The sequence below is a fragment of the Carcharhinus amblyrhynchos genome, unplaced genomic scaffold, assembly GCF_965287045.1.
Source record: "Carcharhinus amblyrhynchos unplaced genomic scaffold, sCarAmb.v2.hapA chromosome_159, whole genome shotgun sequence".
Taxonomy (NCBI): Eukaryota; Metazoa; Chordata; class Chondrichthyes; order Carcharhiniformes; family Carcharhinidae; genus Carcharhinus; species Carcharhinus amblyrhynchos.
In genome coordinates, this window is record NW_027649899.1 from 66,053 (window position 1) to 86,151 (window position 20,099).

Consider the following 20,099-nt stretch of genomic DNA (forward strand, 5'->3'; position numbering starts at 1 on the left):
GTTCTATATCCTATCTATATCACAGTCTATCTATATCCTGTTCTATATCCTATCGATATCCCAGTCTCTCTATATCCTGTTCTATATCCTATCTATATCCCAGTCTATCTGTATCCTGTTCTATATCCTATCTATATCCCAGTCTTTCTACATCCTGTTCTATATCCTATCAATATCCCAGTCTCTCTATATCCTGTTCTATATCCTATCTATATCCCAGTCTATCTGTATCCTGTTCTATATCCTATCCCAGTCTCTCTGTATCCTGTTCTATATCCCATCTATATCCCAGTCTCTCTATATCCTGTTCTGTATCGTATCTATATCCCAGTCTATCTATATCCTGTTCTATATCCTATCTATATCCCAGTCTCTCTACATCCTTTTCTATATCCTATCTATATCCCAGTCTCTCTATATCCTGTTCTATATCCTATCTATATCCCAGTCTCTCTATATCCTGTTCTATATCCTATCTATATCCCAGTCTATCTGTATCCTGTTCTATATCCTATCCCAGTCTCTCTGTATCCTGTTCTATATCCCATCTATATCCAGTCTCTCTATATCCTGTTCTGTATCCTATCTATATCCCAGTCTCTCTATATCCTGTTCTATACCCTATGCGGGTTGATGGGTTTTTGATAAGAGAGGGGATTAAGGGTTATGGGGAGAGGGCGGGAATGTGGAACTGAGCCACGACAGATCAGCCATGATCTTATTGAATGGCGGGGCAGGCTCGAAGGGCTAGATGGCCCACTCCTGCTCCTATTTCTTATGTTCTTATGTTCTTTATATCCCAGTCTATCTATATCCTGTTCTATATCCTATCTATATCCCAGTCTCTCTGTATCCTGTTCTATATCCTATCTATATCCCAGTCTCTCTGTATCCTGTTTTATATCCTATCAATGTCCCAGTCTCTCTATATCCTGGACTATATCCTATCTATATCCCAGTCTATCTGGATCCTGTTCTATATCCTATCTATATCCCAGTCTCTCTATATCCTGTTCTATATCCTATCTATATCCCAGTCTCCCTGTATCCTGTTTTATATCCTATCAATGTCCCAGTCTCTCTATATCCTGTTCTATATCCTATCTATATCCCAGTCTATCTGTATCCTGTTCTATATCCTATCTATATCCCAGTCTCTCTGTATCCTGTTCTATATCCTATCTATATCACAGTCTATCTATATCCTGTTCTATATCCTATCGATATCCCAGTCTCTCTATATCCTGTTCTATATCCTATCTATATCCCAGTCTATCTGTATCCTGTTCTATATCCTATCTATATCCCAGTCTTTCTACATCCTGTTCTATATCCTATCTATATCACAGTCTATCTATATCCTGTTCTATATCCTATCAATATCCCAGTCTCTCTATATCCTGTTCTATATCCTATCTATATCCCAGTCTATCTGTATCCTGTTCTATATCCTATCCCAGTCTCTCTGTATCCTGTTCTATATCCCATCTATATCCCAGTCTCTCTATATCCTGTTCTGTATCCTATCTATATCCCAGTCTATCTGTATCCTGTTCTATATCCTATCCCAGTCTCTCTGTATCCTGTTCTATATCCCATCTATATCCAGTCTCTCTATATCCTGTTCTGTATCCTATCTATATCCCAGTCTCTCTATATCCTGTTCTATACCCTATGCGGGTTGATGGGTTTTTGATAAGAGAGGGGATTAAGGGTTATGGGGAGAGGGCGGGAATGTGGAACTGAGCCACGACAGATCAGCCATGATCTTATTGAATGGCGGGGCAGGCTCGAAGGGCTAGTTGGCCTACTCCTGCTCCTATTTCTTATGTTCTTATGTTCTTTATATCCCAGTCTATCTATATCCTGTTCTATATCCTATCTATATCCCAGTCTCTCTGTATCCTGTTCTATATCCTATCTATATCCCAGTCTCTCTGTATCCTGTTTTATATCCTATCAATGTCCCAGTCTCTCTATATCCTGGACTATATCCTATCTATATCCCAGTCTATCTGGATCCTGTTCTATATCCTATCTATATCCCAGTCTCTCTACATCCTGTTCTATATCCTATCTATATCACAGTCTATCTATATCCTGTTCTATATCCTATCGATATCCCAGTCTCTCTATATCCTGTTCTATATCCTATCTATATCCCAGTCTATCTGTATCCTGTTCTATATCCTATCCCAGTCTCTCTGTATCCTGTTCTATATCCCATCTATATCCCAGTCTCTCTATATCCTGTTCTGTATCCTATCTATATCCCAGTCTATCTGTATCCTGTTCTATATCCTATCCCAGTCTCTCTGTATCCTGTTCTATATCCCATCTATATCCCAGTCTCTCTATATCCTGTTCTGTATCCTATCTATATCCCAGTCTATCTGTATCCTGTTCTATATCCTATCCCAGTCTCTCTGTATCCTGTTCTATATCCCATCTATATCCCAGTCTCTCTATACCCTGTTCTATATCCCATCTATATCCCAGTCTATCTGTATCCTGTTCTATATCCTATCCCAGTCTCTCTGTATCCTGTTCTATATCCTATGCGGGTTGATGGGTTTTTGATAAGAGAGGGGATTAAGGGTTATGGGGAGAGGGCGGGAATGTGGAACTGAGCCACGACAGATCAGCCATGATCTTATTGAATGGCGGGGCAGGCTCGAAGGGCTAGATGGCCCACTCCTGCTCCTATTTCTTATGTTCTTATGTTCTTTATATCCCAGTCTATCTATATCCTGTTCTATATCCTATCTATATCCCAGTATCTCTATATCCTGTTCTATATCCTATCTATATCCCAGTCTCTCTGTATCCTGTTCTATATCCTATCTATATCCCAGTCTCTCTGTATCCTGTTTTATATCCTATCAATGTCCCAGTCTCTCTATATCCTGTTCTATATCCTATCTATATCCCAGTCTATCTGTATCCTGTTCTATATCCTATCTATATCCCAGTCTCTCTACATCCTGTTCTATATCCTATCTATATCACAGTCTATCTATATCCTGTTCTATATCCTATCGATATCCCAGTCTCTCTATATCCTGTTCTATATCCTATCTATATCACAGTCTATCTGTATCCTGTTCTATATCCTATCCCAGTCTCTCTGTATCCTGTTCTATATCCCATCTATATCCCAGTCTCTCTATATCCTGTTCTGTATCCTATCTATATCCCAGTCTATCTGTATCCTGTTCTATATCCTATCCCAGTCTCTCTGTATCCTGTTCTATATCCCATCTATATCCCAGTCTCTCTATATCCTGTTCTGTATCCTATCTATATCCCAGTCTATCTGTATCCTGTTCTATATCCTATCCCAGTCTCTCTGTATCCTGTTCTATATCCCATCTATATCCCAGTCTCTCTATACCCTGTTCTATATCCTATCTATATCCCAGTCTATCTATATCCTGTTCTATATCCTATCTATATCCCAGTCTCTCTATACCCTGTTCTATATCCTATCTATATCCCAGTCTCTCTATATCCTGTTCTATATCCTATGCGGGTTGATGGGTTTTTGATAAGAGAGGGGATTAAGGGTTATGGGGAGAGGGCGGGAATGTGGAACTGAGCCACGACAGATCAGCCATGATCTTATTGAATGGCGGGGCAGGCTCGAAGGGCTAGTTGGCCTACTCCTGCTCCTATTTCTTATGTTCTTATGTTCTTTATATCCCAGTCTATCTATATCCTGTTCTATATCCTATCTATATCCCAGTATCTCTATATCCTGTTCTGTATCCTATCTATATCCCAGTCTCTCTGTATCCTGTTTTATATCCTATCAATGTCCCAGTCTCTCTATATCCTGTTTTATATCCTATCTATATCCCAGTCTATCTGTATCCTGTTCTATATCCTATCTATATCCCAGTCTATCTGTATCCTGTTCTATATCCTATCTATATCCCAGTCTATCTGTATCCTGTTCTATATCCTATCTATATCACAGTCTATCTATATCCTGTTCTATATCCTATCGATATCCCAGTCTCTCTATATCCTGTTCTATATCCTATCTATATCCCAGTCTCTCTATATCCTGTTCTATATCCTATCTATATCCCAGTCTCTCTATATCCTGTTGTATTATATAAACATAGAAACTAGAAGCAGGAGGAGGCCATTTGGCCCTTCAATCCTGCTCCGCCATTCATTTTGATCATGGCTGATCATTGAACAGGAGCAGGTACAGAGGAGATGTCAGGGGTAAGTTTTTCCACTCAGAGGGTGGTGAGTGAATGGAATCGGCTGCTGTCGGTGGTGGTAGAGGCGAACTTGCTGGGATCTTCTAAGAGACTTCTGGATGAGTACATAGAATTTAATAGGATTGAGGGTTATAGGTAAACATAGTAGGTAGGGATATGATCGGCACAACCTGTGGGCCGAAGGGCCTGTTTGTGCTGTAGTTTTTCTGTGATTCTAAATTCCACATCCAATATCAATACTGAATTTAATATCCTCTGGTAATTCCTGGCACTATCAGCAACTCTGCCAATCTTCCATCAGACATTCAGTTCCTTTTTCTAGATCATTAATCTATAATGTGAAGACTTTGGGTCCCAGCACGGATCCCTGTTGAACCTCACTAGTCACTGACTGCCGTTTATACCAACTCTTCTTCATATCTGCTGGGATGTGGAGATACCAGTGTTGGATTGGGGTAGATGTTGATGGTAGTCATGATGTGGAGAGTACCCCAGCTTTCTACTTACCAGCTTTCTATCTGTCACATTATCTGCAATCTCTTGGATTGACATCTTAGAAAGGCCAAGAAGAGAGGAATAGAAAGGGGGCAGTATTATAAATCCCCAAAGTCTCAGCAAGGAATGAAGGGGCAAATATGGAGAGAGTTCCCAGAGGTGTGTAAGAATTTAAATCAGGTTATTATATCAACTTTTCCAACATAAATTAAGATAGTCACAGTGTTGAGGGTTTGGAGGGGGCGGATTAATCAATATGTATCAGGGGGAGTTTTTTATATCAATATTTGAAAGTCCCAACAAGAGATGAAACAAAGTTGGAGATGGTTTGAGGCAACAAAGTGTTCAATGTAACAGTGGGGGAGCATTTCAGCAATAGCGACCACAACGTAAAACATGTTGTGAAACATGGTAACATTCAAGGATATGGTACAAGTGCAGGAAAACAAGATTGATATCAGTTAATTTCAAGGCAGACCTGATGGGCTGAACTGGGTTTCCTGGACTGTATACTCAAGAACACCGAGCCTTCCCCCCCTCCCCCTCAATCCCAGAGCAAGCTGCAGGCTGCCACCATTCCCTCCCTCACCAAACTCAGAATTCACTCCGACTTGTCAAGTAACCCCATTTACCAGCCCCCACAAACCCCACCTCCTTCCCATCCCTCAAACCAATAACATACAGCCTGGAACAAGCAGAGAAAACATACGTGGGTCACAGCGAACTCCAGCATCCTCAGAGTGTTGACAGTTGTGGACTTTCCAGCCTTTATTTTTGCATTGACTGAGAGAAGATTCGGTCCCAGAACAAAACACATCGTCCAACAAAATGGATCCTGAACCTGAGAGAATCCAGAGAAAACTTACCGTCAATCAGATTAAATCTCACGGCAAATTAACACACAGAGTGCTGCACGGTAACACTGAGAGAGTGCAGCACAGTAACACTGAGAGAGTGCAGCACAGTAACACTGAGAGAGTGCAGCACAGTAACACTGAGAGAGTGCTGCACAGTAACACTGAGAGAGTGCAGCACAGTAACACTGAGAGAGTGCAGCACGGTAACACTGAGAGAGCGCTGCACAGTAACACTGAGAGAGTGCAGCACAGTAACACTGAGAGAGTGCAGCACAGTAACACTGAGAGAGTGCTGCACAGTAACACTGAGAGAGTGCAGCACAGTAACACTGAGAGAGTGCTGCACGGTAACACTGAGAGAGCGCTGCACGGTAACACTGAGAGAGCGCTGCACAGTAACACTGAGAGAGCGCTGCACGGTAACACTGAGAGAGCGCTGCACAGTAACACTGAGAGAGCGCTGCACGGTAACACTGAGAGAGTGCAGCACGGTAACACTGAGAGAGCGCTGCACAGTAACACTGAGAGAGTGCTGCACGGTAACAGTGAGAGAGCGCTGCACGGTAACACTGAGAGAGTGCAGCACGGTAACAGTGAGAGAGCGCTGCACAGTAACACTGAGAGAGTGCTGCACAGTAACACTGAGAGAGTGCAGCACCGTAACACTGAGAGAGTGCAGCACGGTAACACTGAGAGAGTGCTGCACGGTAACACTGAGAGAGTGCAGCACGGTAACACAGAGAGAGTGCAGCACCGTAACACTGAGAGAGTGCTGCACGGTAACACTGAGAGAGTGCAGCACGGTAACTCTGAGAGAGTGCAGCACGGTAACACTGAGAGAGTGCAGCACGGTAACACTGAGAGAGTGCTGCACGGTAACACTGAGAGAGTGCAGCACAGTAACACTGAGAGAGTGCAGCACGGTAACACTGAGAGAGTGCAGCACAGTAACACTGAGAGAGTGCAGCACAGTAACACTGAGAGAGTGCAGCACGGTAACACTGAGAGAGTGCTGCACAGTAACACTGAGAGAGTGCAGCACAGTAACACTGAGAGAGTGCAGCACGGAAACACTGAGAGAGTGCTGCACGGTAACACTGAGAGAGTGCAGCACGGTAACACTGAGAGAGCGCTGCACAGTAACACTGAGAGAGTGCAGCACAGTAACACTGAGAGAGTGCAGCACGGTAACACTGAGAGAGTGCTGCACGGTAACACTGAGAGAGTGCAGCACGGTAACACTGAGAGAGCGCTGCACAGTAACACTGAGAGAGCGCTGCACAGTAACACTGAGAGAGCGCTGCACAGTAACACTGAGAGAGCGCTGCACGGTAACACTGAGAGAGTGAAGCACAGTAACACTGAGAGAGCACTGCACAGTAACACTGAGAGAGTGCAGCACGGTAACACTGAGAGAGTGCTGCACGGTAACACTGAGAGAGCGCTGCACGGTAACACTGAGAGAGCGCTGCACAGTAAAACTGAGAGAGCGCTGCACAGTAACACTGAGAGAGCGCTGCACGGTAACACTGAGAGAGCGCTGCACGGTAACACTGAGAGAGCGCTGCACGGTAACAGTGAGAGAGCGCTGCACAGTAACACTGAGAGAGTGCAGCACAGTAACACTGAGAGAGTGCAGCACGGTAACACTGAGAGAGTGCTGCACGGTAACACTGAGAGAGTGCAGCACGGTAACACTGAGAGAGCGCTGCACAGTAACACTGAGAGAGCGCTGCACACTAACACTGAGAGAGCGCTGCACGGTAACACTGAGAGAGCGCTGCACAGTAACACTGAGAGAGCACTGCACAGTAACACTGAGAGAGTGCAGCACGGTAACACTGAGAGAGTGCAGCACGGTAACACTGAGAGAGTGCTGCACGGTAACACTGAGAGAGCGCTGCACGGTAACACTGAGAGAGCGCTGCACGGTAACACTGAGAGAGCGCTGCACGGTAACACTCAGAGAGTGCAGCACGGTAACACTGAGAGAGTGCAGCACGGTAACACTGAGAGAGTGCTGCACAGTAACACTGAGAGAGTGCAGCACAGTAACACTGAGAGAGCGCTGCACAGTAACACTGAGAGAGCGCTGCACAGTAACACTGAGAGAGTGCAGCACAGTAACGCTGAGAGAGCGCTGCACGGTAACACTGAGAGAGTGCAGCACGGTAACACTGAGAGAGTGCAGCACGGTAACACTGAGAGAGTGCAGCACGGTAACACTGAGAGAGTGCAGTACGGTAACACTGAGAGAGCGCAGCACGGTAACACTGAGAGAGCGCAGCACGGTAACACTGAGAGAGTGCTGCACAGTAACACTGAGAGAGTGCTGCACAGTAACACTGAGAGAGTGCAGCATGGTAACACTGAGAGAGTGCAGCACAGTAACACTGAGAGAGTGCAGCACGGTAACACTGAGAGAGCGCTGCACGGTAACACTGAGAGAGTGCAGCACAGTAACACTGAGCGAGTGCAGCACGGTAACACTGAGAGAGTGCAGCACGGTAACAGTGAGAGAGTGCAGCACGGTAACAGTGAGAGAGTGCAGCACGGTAACACTGAGAGAGTGCTGCACGGTAACACTGAGAGAGTGCTGCACGGTAACACTGAGAGAGTGCTGCACGGTAACACTGAGAGAGCGCTGCACAGTAACACTGAGAGAGTGCTGCACGGTAACACTGAGAGAGTGCTGCACGGTAACACTGAGAGAGTGCTGCACGGTAACACTGAGAGAGCGCTGCACAGTAACACTGAGAGAGTGCTGCACGGTAACACTGAGAGAGTGCTGCACGGTAACACTGAGAGAGTGCAGCACGGTAACACTGAGAGAGTGCAGCACGGTAACACTGAGAGAGTGCAGCACGGTAACACTGAGAGAGTGCAGCACGGTAACACTGAGAGAGCGCTGCACAGTAACACTGAGAGAGCGCTGCACAGTAACACTGAGAGAGTGCTGCACAGTAACACTGAGAGAGTGCTGCACGGTAACACTGAGAGAGTGCAGCACGGTAACAGTGAGAGAGTGCAGCACGGTAACACTGAGAGAGTGCAGCACGGTAACACAGAGAGAGCGCTGCACAGTAACACTGAGAGAGCGCTGCACAGTAACACTGAGAGAGTGCTGCACAGTAACACTGAGAGAGTGCAGCACGGTAACACTGAGAGAGTGCTGCACGGTAACACTGAGAGAGTGCAGCACGGTAACACTGAGAGAGTGCAGCACGGTAACACTGAGAGAGCGCTGCACGGTAACACTGAGAGAGTGCAGCACGGTAACACTGAGAGAGTGCAGCACAGTAACACTGAGAGAGTGCAGCACGGTAACACTGAGAGAGTGCTGCACGGTAACACTGAGAGAGTGCAGCAGAGTAACACTGAGAGAGCGCAGCACGGTAACACTGAGAGAGCGCTGCACGGTAACACTGAGAGAGTGCAGCACGGTAACACTGAGAGAGCGCTGCACGGTAACACTGAGAGAGTGCGGCACGGTAACACTGAGAGAGTGCAGCACGGTAACACTGAGAGAGTGCAGCACGGTAACACTGAGAGAGTGCAGCATGGTAACACTGAGAGAGTGCAGCACAGTAACACTGAGAGAGTGCAGCACAGTAACACTGAGAGAGCGCTGCACAGTAACACTGAGAGAGCGCTGCACAGTAACACTGAGAGAGTGCAGCACAGTAACACTGAGAGAGCGCTGCACAGTAACAGTGAGAGAGTGCAGCACGGTAACACTGAGAGAGTGCAGCACGGTAACACTGAGAGAGTGCAGCACGGTAACACTGAGAGAGTGCAGCACGGTAACACTGAGAGAGTGCAGCACGGTAACACTGAGAGAGTGCTGCATGGTAACACTGAGAGAGTGCTGCACGGTAACACTGAGAGAGCGCTGCACAGTAACACTGAGAGAGTGCTGCACAGTAACACTGAGAGAGTGCTGCACAGTAACACTGAGAGAGTGCAGCACGGTAACACTGAGAGAGTGCAGCACAGTAACACTGAGAGAGTGCAGCACGGTAACACTGAGAGAGCGCTGCACGGTAACACTGAGAGAGTGCAGCACGGTAACAGTGAGAGAGCGCTGCACAGTAACACTGAGAGAGCGCTGCACAGTAACACTGAGAGAGCGCTGCACAGTAACACTGAGAGAGTGCTGCACAGTAACACTGAGAGAGTGCAGCACGGTAACACTGAGAGAGCGCTGCACGGTAACACTGAGAGAGTGCAGCACGGTAACACTGAGAGAGTGCAGCACGGTAACACTGAGAGAGCGCTGCACAGTAACACTGAGAGAGCGCTGCACAGTAACACTGAGAGAGTGCTGCACAGTAACACTGAGAGAGTGCAGCACGGGAACACTGAGAGAGTGCTGCACAGTAACACTGAGAGAGTGCAGCACGGTAACACTGAGAGAGTGCAGCAAGGTAACACTGAGAGAGCGCAGCACGGTAACACTGAGAGAGTGCAGCACGGTAACAGTGAGAGAGCGCAGCACGGTAACACTGAGAGAGTGCAGCACAGTAACACTGAGAGAGCGCTGCACAGTAACACTGAGAGAGCGCTGCACAGTAACACTGAGAGAGCGCTGCACATTTACACTGAGAGAGCGCTGCACAGTAACACTGAGAGAGTGCAGCACGGTAACACTGAGAGAGCGCAGCACAGTAACACTGAGAGAGCGCAGCACGGTAACACTGAGAGAGTGCAGCACGGTAACAGTGAGAGAGCGCTGCACAGTAACACTGAGAGAGTGCTGCAGAGTAACACTGAGAGAGTGCTGCACAGTAACACAGAGAGAGTGCTGCACAGTAACACTGAGAGTGCTGCACAGTAACACTGAGAGAGTGCTGCACAGTAACACTGAGAGAGTGCAGCACGGTAACACTGAGAGAGTGCAGCACGGTAACACTGAGAGAGTGCTGCACGGAAACACTGAGAGAGTGCAGCACGGTAACACTGAGAGAGTGCAGCACGGTAACACTGAGAGAGTGCAGCACGGTAACACTGAGAGAGCGCAGCACAGTAACACTGAGAGAGTGCAGCACGGTAACGCTGAGAGAGTGCAGCACGGTAACACTGAGAGAGTGCAGCACGGTAACACTGAGAGAGTGCAGCACGGTAACACTGAGAGAGTGCTGCACGGTAACACTGAGAGAGTGCAGCACAGTAACACTGAGAGAGTGCAGCACGGTAACACTGAGAGAGTGCAGCACGGTAACACTGAGAGAGTGCAGCACAGTAACACTGAGAGAGTGCAGCACGGTAACACTGAGAGAGTGCAGCACGGTAACACTGAGAGAGTGCAGCACGGTAACACTGAGAGAGTGCAGCACGGTAACACTGAGAGAGCGCAGCACGGTAACACTGAGAGAGCGCTGCACAGTAACACTGAGAGAGTGCAGCACAGTAACACTGAGAGAGTGCAGCACGGTAACACTGAGAGAGCGCAGCACAGTAACACTGAGAGAGTGCAGCACGGTAACACTGAGAGAGCGCTGCACAGTAACACTGAGAGAGTGCAGCACAGTAACAGTGAGAGAGTGCAGCACGGTAACACTGAGCGAGTGCAGCACAGTAACACTGAGAGAGTGCAGCACGGTAACACTGAGAGAGTGCTGCACGGTAACACTGAGAGAGCGCAGCACGGTAACACTGAGAGAGTGCTGCACAGTAACACTGAGAGAGTGCCGCACGGTAACACTGAGAGAGTGCTGCACGGTAACACTGAGAGAGCGCTGCACAGTAACACTGAGAGAGTGCTGCACAGTAACACTGAGAGAGTGCAGCACAGTAACACTGAGAGAGTGCTGCACAGTAACACTGAGAGAGTGCTGCACAGTAACACTGAGAGAGTGCAGCACAGTAACACTGAGAGAGTGCTGCACAGTAACACTGAGAGAGTGCTGCACGGTAACACTGAGAGAGTGCCGCACAGTAACACTGAGAGAGTGCAGCACAGTAACACTGAGAGAGCGCTGCACAGTAACACTGAGAGAGTGCAGCACAGTAACACTGAGAGAGTGCAGCACGGTAACACTGAGAGAGTGCAGCACAGTAACACTGAGAGAGCGCTGCACAGTAACACTGAGAGAGTGCAGCACAGTAACACTGAGAGAGCGCTGCACAGTAACACTGAGAGAGTGCTGCACAGTAACACTGAGAGAGTGCAGCACAGTAACACTGAGAGAGTGCTGCACAGTAACACTGAGAGAGTGCAGCACGGTAACACTGAGAGAGCGCAGCACAGTAACACTGAGAGAGCGCTGCACGGTAACAGTGAGAGAGTGCTGCACGGTAACACTGAGAGAGTGCAGCACGGTAACACTGAGAGAGTGCTGCACGGTAACACTGAGAGAGTGCTGCACGGTAACACTGAGAGAGCGCAGCACGGTAACACTGAGAGAGCGCTGCACAGTAACACTGAGAGAGTGCAGCAAAGTAACACTGAGAGAGTGCTGCACAGTAACACTGAGAGAGTGCTGCACGGTAACACTGAGAGAGTGCTGCACGGTAACACTGAGAGAGTGCAGCACGGTAACACTGAGAGAGCGCTGCACAGTAACACTGAGAGAGTGCAGCAAAGTAACACTGAGAGAGTGCTGCACAGTAACACTGAGAGAGTGCTGCACGGTAACACTGAGAGAGTGCTGCACAGTAACACTGAGAGAGTGCTGCACGGTAACACTGAGAGAGTGCTGCACGGTAACACTGAGAGAGTGCTGCACGGTAACACTGAGAGAGCGCAGCACGGTAACACTGAGAGAGCGCTGCACAGTAACACTGAGAGAGTGCAGCAAAGTAACACTGAGAGAGTGCTGCACAGTAACACTGAGAGAGTGCTGCACGGTAACACTGAGAGAGTGCTGCACAGTAACACTGAGAGAGTGCTGCACGGTAACACTGAGAGAGTGCTGCACGGTAACACTGAGAGAGTGCAGCACGGTAACACTGAGAGAGTGCTGCACGGTAACACTGAGAGAGCGCAGCACGGTAACACTGAGAGAGCGCTGCACAGTAACACTGAGAGAGTGCAGCAAAGTAACACTGAGAGAGTGCTGCACAGTAACACTGAGAGAGTGCCGCACGGTAACACTGAGAGAGTGCTGCACGGTAACACTGAGAGAGCGCTGCACAGTAACACTGAGCGAGTGCAGCACAGTAACACTGAGAGAGTGCTGCACGGTAACACTGAGAGAGTGCAGCACGGTAACACTGAGAGAGCGCAGCACGGTAACACTGAGAGAGTGCAGCACGGTAACACAGAGAGTGCAGCACAGTAACACTGAGAGAGTGCTGCACGGTAACACTGAGAGAGTGCAGCACGGTAACACTGAGAGAGCGCTGCACGGTAACACTGAGAGAGTGCAGCACGGTAACACTGAGAGAGTGCTGCACGGTAACACTGAGAGAGTGCAGCACGGTAACACTGAGAGAGCGCTGCACGGTAACACTGAGAGAGTGCAGCACGGTAACACTGAGAGAGTGCAGCACAGTAACACTGAGAGAGTGCAGCACGGTAACACTGAGAGAGTGCAGCACGGTAACACTGAGAGAGTGCAGCACGGTAACACTGAGAGAGTGCAGCACGGTAACACTGAGAGAGTGCAGCACGGTAACACTGAGAGAGTGCAGCACAGTAACACTGAGAGAGTGCAGCACGGTAACACTGAGAGAGTGCAGCACGGTAACACTGAGAGAGTGCAGCACGGTAACACTGAGAGATTGCAGCACGGTAACACTGAGAGAGTGCAGCACGGTAACACTGAGAGAGTGCAGCACGGTAACACTGAGAGAGCGCAGCACGGTAACACTGAGAGAGCGCAGCACGGTAACACTGAGAGAGTGCTGCACAGTAACACTGAGAGAGTGCTGCACGGTAACACTGAGAGAGTGCAGCACAGTAACACTGAGAGAGTGCAGCACAGTAACACTGAGAGAGTGCAGCACGGTAACACTGAGAGAGTGCAGCACGGTAACACTGAGAGAGTGCTGCACGGTAACACTGAGAGAGTGCAGCACAGTAACACTGAGAGAGTGCAGCACGGTAACACTGAGAGAGTGCAGCACGGTAACACTGAGAGAGTGCAGCACAGTAACACTGAGAGAGTGCAGCACGGTAACACTGAGAGAGCGCTGCGCAGTAACACTGAGAGAGTGCTGCACGGTAACACTGAGAGAGTGCAGCACGGTAACACTGAGAGAGTGCAGCACAGTAACACTGAGAGAGTGCTGCACGGTAACACTGAGAGAGTGCAGCACAGTAACACTGAGAGAGTGCAGCACGGTAACACTGAGAGAGCGCTGCACGGTAACACTGAGAGAGCGCTGCACAGTAACACTGAGAGAGTGCAGCACGGTAACACTGAGAGAGTGCAGCACGGTAACACTGAGAGATTGCAGCACAGTAACACTGAGAGAGTGCAGCACGGTAACACTGAGAGAGCGCTGCACAGTAACACTGAGAGAGTGCAGCACGGTAACACTGAGAGAGTGCAGCACGGTAACACTGAGAGAGTACAGCACAGTAACACTGAGAGAGTGCAGCACGGTAACACTGAGAGAGTGCAGCACGGTAACACTGAGAGAGTGCAGCACGGTAACACTGAGAGAGTGCAGCACGGTAACACTGAGAGAGCGCAGCACGGTAACACTGAGAGAGCGCAGCACGGTAACACTGAGAGAGTGCAGCACGGTAACACTGAGAGAGTGCAGCACGGTAACACTGAGAGATCGCTGCACTGTCTATAACCCTCTATCTTTCTAAGTCAATGATTGGTCTGGCCCAAAATTTAATATTCTTTCCCCTCTTACCTTAAACCTGTGCCCTCTAGTTTTAGACTCCCCTACCTTTAGAACATAGCACATAGAACATAGAACATTACAGCGCAGAACAGGCCCTTCGGCCCACGATGTTGCGCCGACCAGCTTTTAAAAAAAAAACAACACTAACCCACTAATCTAAACCAATCCCATTTCGTCCATAAACCTATCCACGGATCTCTTAAACGCCCCCAAACTAGGCGCATTTACAACCGCAGCAGGCAGGGCATTCCAATCCCTCACCACCCTCTGGGTAAAGAACCTACCCTGACATCAGTCCTATAACTACCCCAATATCTTTGGGAAAAGATATTGACTATCTCGCTGATCTGTGTCCCTCATTATTTTATAGACCTCTATAAGATCACCCCTCAGCCTCCTACACTCCAGAGAAAAAAGTCCCAGTCTATCCAGCCTCTCCTTATAACTCAATCCATCAAGTCCCGGTAACATCCTAGTAAATCTTTTCTGCACTCTTTCTAGTTTAATAATATCCTTTCTATAATAGGGTGACCAGAATTGCACACAGTATTCCAAGTGTGGCCTTACCAATGTCTTGTACAACTTCAACAAGACGTCCCAACTCCTGTATTCAATGTTCTGACCAATGAAACCAAGCATGCTGAATGCCTTCTTCACCACTCTGTCCACCTGTGACTCCACTTTCAAGGAGCTATGAACCTGTACCCCGAGATCTCTTTGTTCTGTAACTCTCCCCAACACCCTACCATTAACTGAGTAAGTCCTGCCCTGGTTCAATCTACCAAAATACATCACCTCACATTTATCTAAATTAAACTCCATCTGCCATTCGTCAGCCCACTGGCCCAATTGATCAAGATCCCGTTGCAATTGGAGATAACTTTCTTCACTGTCCACTATGCCACCAATCTTGGTGTCATCTGTAAACTTACTAACCATGCCCCCTCTATTCTCATCCAAATCATTAATATAAATGACAAATAACAGTGGACCCAGCACTGATCCCTGAGGCACACCACTGGTCACAGGCCTCCAGTTTGAAAAACAACTCTCTCCAACCCACCCTCTGGTTTCTGTCAAGAAGCCAATTTTGTTTCCATTTAGATCCCTCACCCTGGATCCCGTGAGATTTAACTTTCTGCAACAACCTACCATGCAGCACCTTGTCAAAGGCCTTACTAAAGTCCATGTGACAACAGCAACTGCACTGCCCTCATCTACTTTTTTGGTGACCCCTTCAAAAAACTCTATTAAATTTGTGAGATGTGACTTTCCACTCACAAAGCCATGCTGACTGTCCCTAATCAGTCCTTGTGTCTCTAAATGCCTGTAGATCCTGTCTCTCAAAATACCTTCCAACAATTTACCCACCACAGATGTGAGGCTCCCTGGCCTGTAGTTCCCAGGCTTTTCCCTGTAGCCCTTTTTAAACACTCTCCAATCTTCAGGCACCTCACCCATGATTATCGATGATTGAGATATCTCGGCGAGGGGACCCGCAATTTTCTCCTTAGCCTCCCACAAGAAGGGGTCATGAGAAGACCTTGGCGGGTAAGATTAAGGAGAATCCCAAGGCCTTCTATAAATACGTGAAAGGTAAAAGGATAAGAAGAGAAGGGATAGGACCTATAAAAGGTGAAGGGGGAAAGGTCTGTGTGGAACCAGAAGAAATGGCAGAGGTGCTTAATGAGTACTTTGCCTCAGTATTCACAGTGGAAGCTGATCTGGGAGATTTTGCTACGGATTTGCAGCAGATGGAAAAGATTGAGTATGTGAATATTAAGGAGGAGGATGTGTTGGAACTTTTAAATTCTATCAAGATAGATAAGTTGTCAGGACTGGATGGGATGTATCCCAGGTTACTGTGGGAGGCGAGGGAAGTGATTGCAGAGTCCCTGGCGATGATCTTTGCGTCGTCAATGGAGACGGGAGAGGTTCCGGAGGATTGGAGGATTGCGGATGTGGTTCCTATTTTCAAGAAAGGGAACAGGGATAGCCTGGGAAATTACCGACTGGTGAGTCTGACCTCAGTGGTTGGTAAGTTGACGGAGAGGATTCTGAGGGACAAGATTTATGAGCATTTAGAGAAGTTTAGAATGATCAGGAATAGTCAGCACGGCTTTGTCAAGGGCAGGTCGTGCCTTACGAGCCTAGTTGAGTTCTTTGAAAATGTGACTGAACACATTGACGAAGGAAGAGCGGTAGATGTGGTTTACATGGACTTCAGCAAGGCGTTTGATAAGATCCCCCATGCAAGACTTCTTGAGAAGGTGAGAGGGCATGGGATCCAAGGGGCTTTGGCCTTGTGGATCCAGAACTGGCTTGCCTGCAGAAGGCAGAGAGTGGTTGTGGATGGGTCTTTTTCTGAATGGAGGTCGGTCACCAGTGGAGTGCCCCAGGGATCTGTTCTCGGACCCTTCCTGTTTGTCATTTTCATAAATGACCTGGATGAGGAAGTGGAGGGATGGGTTAGTAAGTTCGCCGGTGATACGAAGGTTGGTGGTGTTGTGGATAGTCTGGAGGGATGTCAGAAGTTGCAGCGAGACATAGATAGGATGCAAGACTGGGCGGAGAAGTGGCAGATGGACTTCAACGCGGATAAATGTGTAGTGGTCCATTTTGGCAGGACCAATGGGATGAACGAGTACACTATCAAGGGCAGGAGTCTTAGCTGGGTTGAAGAGCAGAAGGATCTTGGGGTCCGGGTCCACAGGACTCTTAAATCGGCCTCGCAGGTGGAGGAGGTGGTCAAGAAGGCGTATGGTGTACTGGCCTTCATTAATCGAGGGATTGAGTTTAGGAATCGGGAGGTAATGCTGCAACTTTATAAGACCCTTGTCAGACCCCACTTGGAGTACTGTGCGCAGTTCTGGTCGCCTCACTATAGGAAGGATGTGGAAGCTATTGAGAGGGTGCAGAGGAGGTTTACAAGGATGTTGCCTGGATTGGGAGGCATGCCTTATGAAGATAGGTTGAGGGAGCTGGGACTCTTTTCCCTGGAGAGACGAAGGTTGCGAGGCGACCTGATAGAAGTTTATAAAATGTTGAGAGGAATAGATAGGGTGGATTCTCAGAGGCTATTTCCCCGGGTTGAAATGGTCGGTACGAGAGGACACAGGTTTAAGGTGCGGGGAAGCAAGTACAGAGGAGATGTTAGGGGTAAGTTTTTCACTCAGAGGGTGGTGAGTGAATGGAATCGGCTGCCGTCAGTGGTGGTGGAGGCGAACTCGCTGGGGTTTTTTAAAAGACTTCTGGATGAGTATATGGGATTTAGTGGGATTGGGGGTTATAGATAGGTCTATAGATTGGTAGGTGTTGATGTGATCGGCGCAACTCGTGGGCCGAAGGGCCTGTTTGTGCTGCAGTTTTTCTGTGTTCTATGTTCTAAATATTCATTTAAGGATCTCACCCATCTCTTCTGGATCCACACATAGATGACTTTTTTGATCCTTAAGAGGTTCTACTCTCTCCCTTGTTACTCTTTTGTCCTTTATGTATTTGTAGAAGCTCTTTGGATTCTCCTTTGCCTTATCTGTCAAAACAATCTCGTGTCCCCTTTTTGCCCTCCTGATTTCTCTCTTAACTCGACACCAAAGTTGGAGGAGTTGCAGACAGTGAGGATGGATGTTACAGTTTGCAGAGGGACATAGATAAGCTGCAGAGCTGGGCTGAGAGGTGGTAGATGGAGTTTAATACGGAAAAGTGTGAGGTGATTCACTTTGGTAAGAGTAACAGGAGTACAGAATATAGGGCGAATGGAAGGACTCTTAGTAGTGTTGACGAGCAGAGAGATCTCAGGGTACATGTGTATAGCTCCCTGAAAGTTGACACCCAGGTTGATAAGGTTGTTAAGAAGGCGTACGGTGTGTTAGCTTTTATTGGTAGAGGGATTGAATTTCAGAGCCGTGACGTCATGTTACAACTGTACAAAACTCTGGTGCGGCCGCACTTGGAATATTGCGTACAGTTCTGGTCGCCGCATTATAAGAAAGATGTGGAGGCATTGGAAAGGGTGCAGAGGAGGTTTACCAGGATGTTGCCTGGTATGGTGGGAAGGTCTTATGAGGAAAGGCTGAGGGACTTGAGGTTATTTTCATTGGAGAGAAGAAGGGAAAGAGGTGACCTGATTGAGGCATACAAGATGATCAGAGGATTGGATAGGGTGGACAGTGAGAGCCTTTTACCTCGGATGGTGATGGCTAACACAAGGGGACATAGCTTTAAATTAAGGGGTGGTAATTATAGGACGGATGTCAGAGGTAGGTTCTTTACTCAGAGGGTAGTAAGGGTGTGGAATGCCCTGCCTGCAGCAGTTGTGGACTCGCCAACTTTAAGGGCGTTCAGATGGTAAGTGGATAGGCATATGGATAACATTGGAATAGTTTAGGTTAGAGGGTCATTAGATTGGTTCCACTGGTCGGCGCAACATCGAGGGCCGAAGGGCCTGGACTGTGCTGGAATGTTCTATGTTCTATGTTCCCTGGTGCCAGGGTCCTGGTTGTGTCTGAGCGGATAGGAAACATATTAAACAGGGAAGGTAATCAAACAGATGTCATTGTACATATTGGTGAAAATGACATAGGTAGAAAGAGCAGGGGGACCCTGCAACGAGCAATTCGGGGATTTGGGTGCTAGGCTAAAAAGTAGGGCCTCTAGGGTAGCAATCTCTGGACTGCTCCCAGTGCTTAGTGCTAATGAGGCTAGGAACGGGAGATTGTACAATTGAACGCTTGGCTAAAGGACTGGTGCAGAAGGGAGGGTTTCAAATTCATGGATCACTGGGAAGTCTTCAACAGAGGATGGCACCTGTACGAGAAGGACGGGTTACACCTGAACTGGAAGGGCACCAACGTTCTGGCTGGGAATTTTGCTACAGTGTTCTATGTTCAACATTTGCTAGTGTGTTCTACGCGCAACATCGAGGGCCAGAGGGCCTGTTTGTGCTGTAGTGTTCAATGTTCTGTGTTTCGGGAGGGGTTAAACTAATGTGGCAGGGGGATGGGGATCAAAACAGTAGGTCATTAAGCACAGAGGCTGGAGATGAGCTTGGGGCCAGGACAAGGCTAGTGAAGAAGAAGAGCATTCTGGAGGAGGATGACCTGAGGGGGCCTGGAGGTCTTAGGGTGAAGTCGGGGAGAGGTATAACATGGATATGAGAGGGAGGTTTTTCACACAGAGGGTAGTGGGGGTATGGAATGCTCTGCCAAGCAAGGTGGTGGAGGCAGGCACGCTGGAGTTGTTTAAGAGTTACTTAGACAGGCACATGAGTGGATTGGAGATGGGAGGATATAGGAGATTGTTTTAAATAAGGTTCATTAGCATTGGGGCATCCCTGGTAATGTAAAAGGATGTATAACATAGAACATAGAACATAGAACATTACAGCGCAGAACAGGACCTTCGGCCCACGATGTTGCGCCGACCAGTTACAAAAACAATGACCCACTAACCTAAACCAATCCCTTTTCGTCCATAAACCTATCCACGGATCTCTTAAACGCCCCCAAACTAGGCACATTTACAACTGCAGCAGGCAGGGCATTCCAATCCCTCACCACCCTCTGGGTAAAGAACCTACCCCTGACATCCGTCCTATAACTACCACCCCTTAATTTAAAGCCATGCCCCCTCGTGCTAGCTTTCTCCATCCGAGGAAAAAGGCTATCACTATCCACCCTATCTAAACCTCTAATCATCTTATATGTTT

At 48.0% G+C, this 20,099-nt stretch overlaps 1 protein-coding gene across 1 annotated transcript in view; it reads right to left on the bottom strand.

Moving 5' to 3' along the window:
• The window catches only part of LOC145338744 (galectin-3-binding protein-like), a 79,941-nt gene that overhangs the window by 33,011 nt on the left and 26,831 nt on the right, over nucleotides 1–20,099 (bottom strand). Inside the window, exon 3 of the mRNA XM_080183132.1 lies at nucleotides 5,440–5,571. Within this exon, the coding sequence (XP_080039258.1) occupies nucleotides 5,440–5,571 (132 nt within the window). The remainder of the gene's footprint in view (nucleotides 1–5,439; nucleotides 5,572–20,099) is intronic.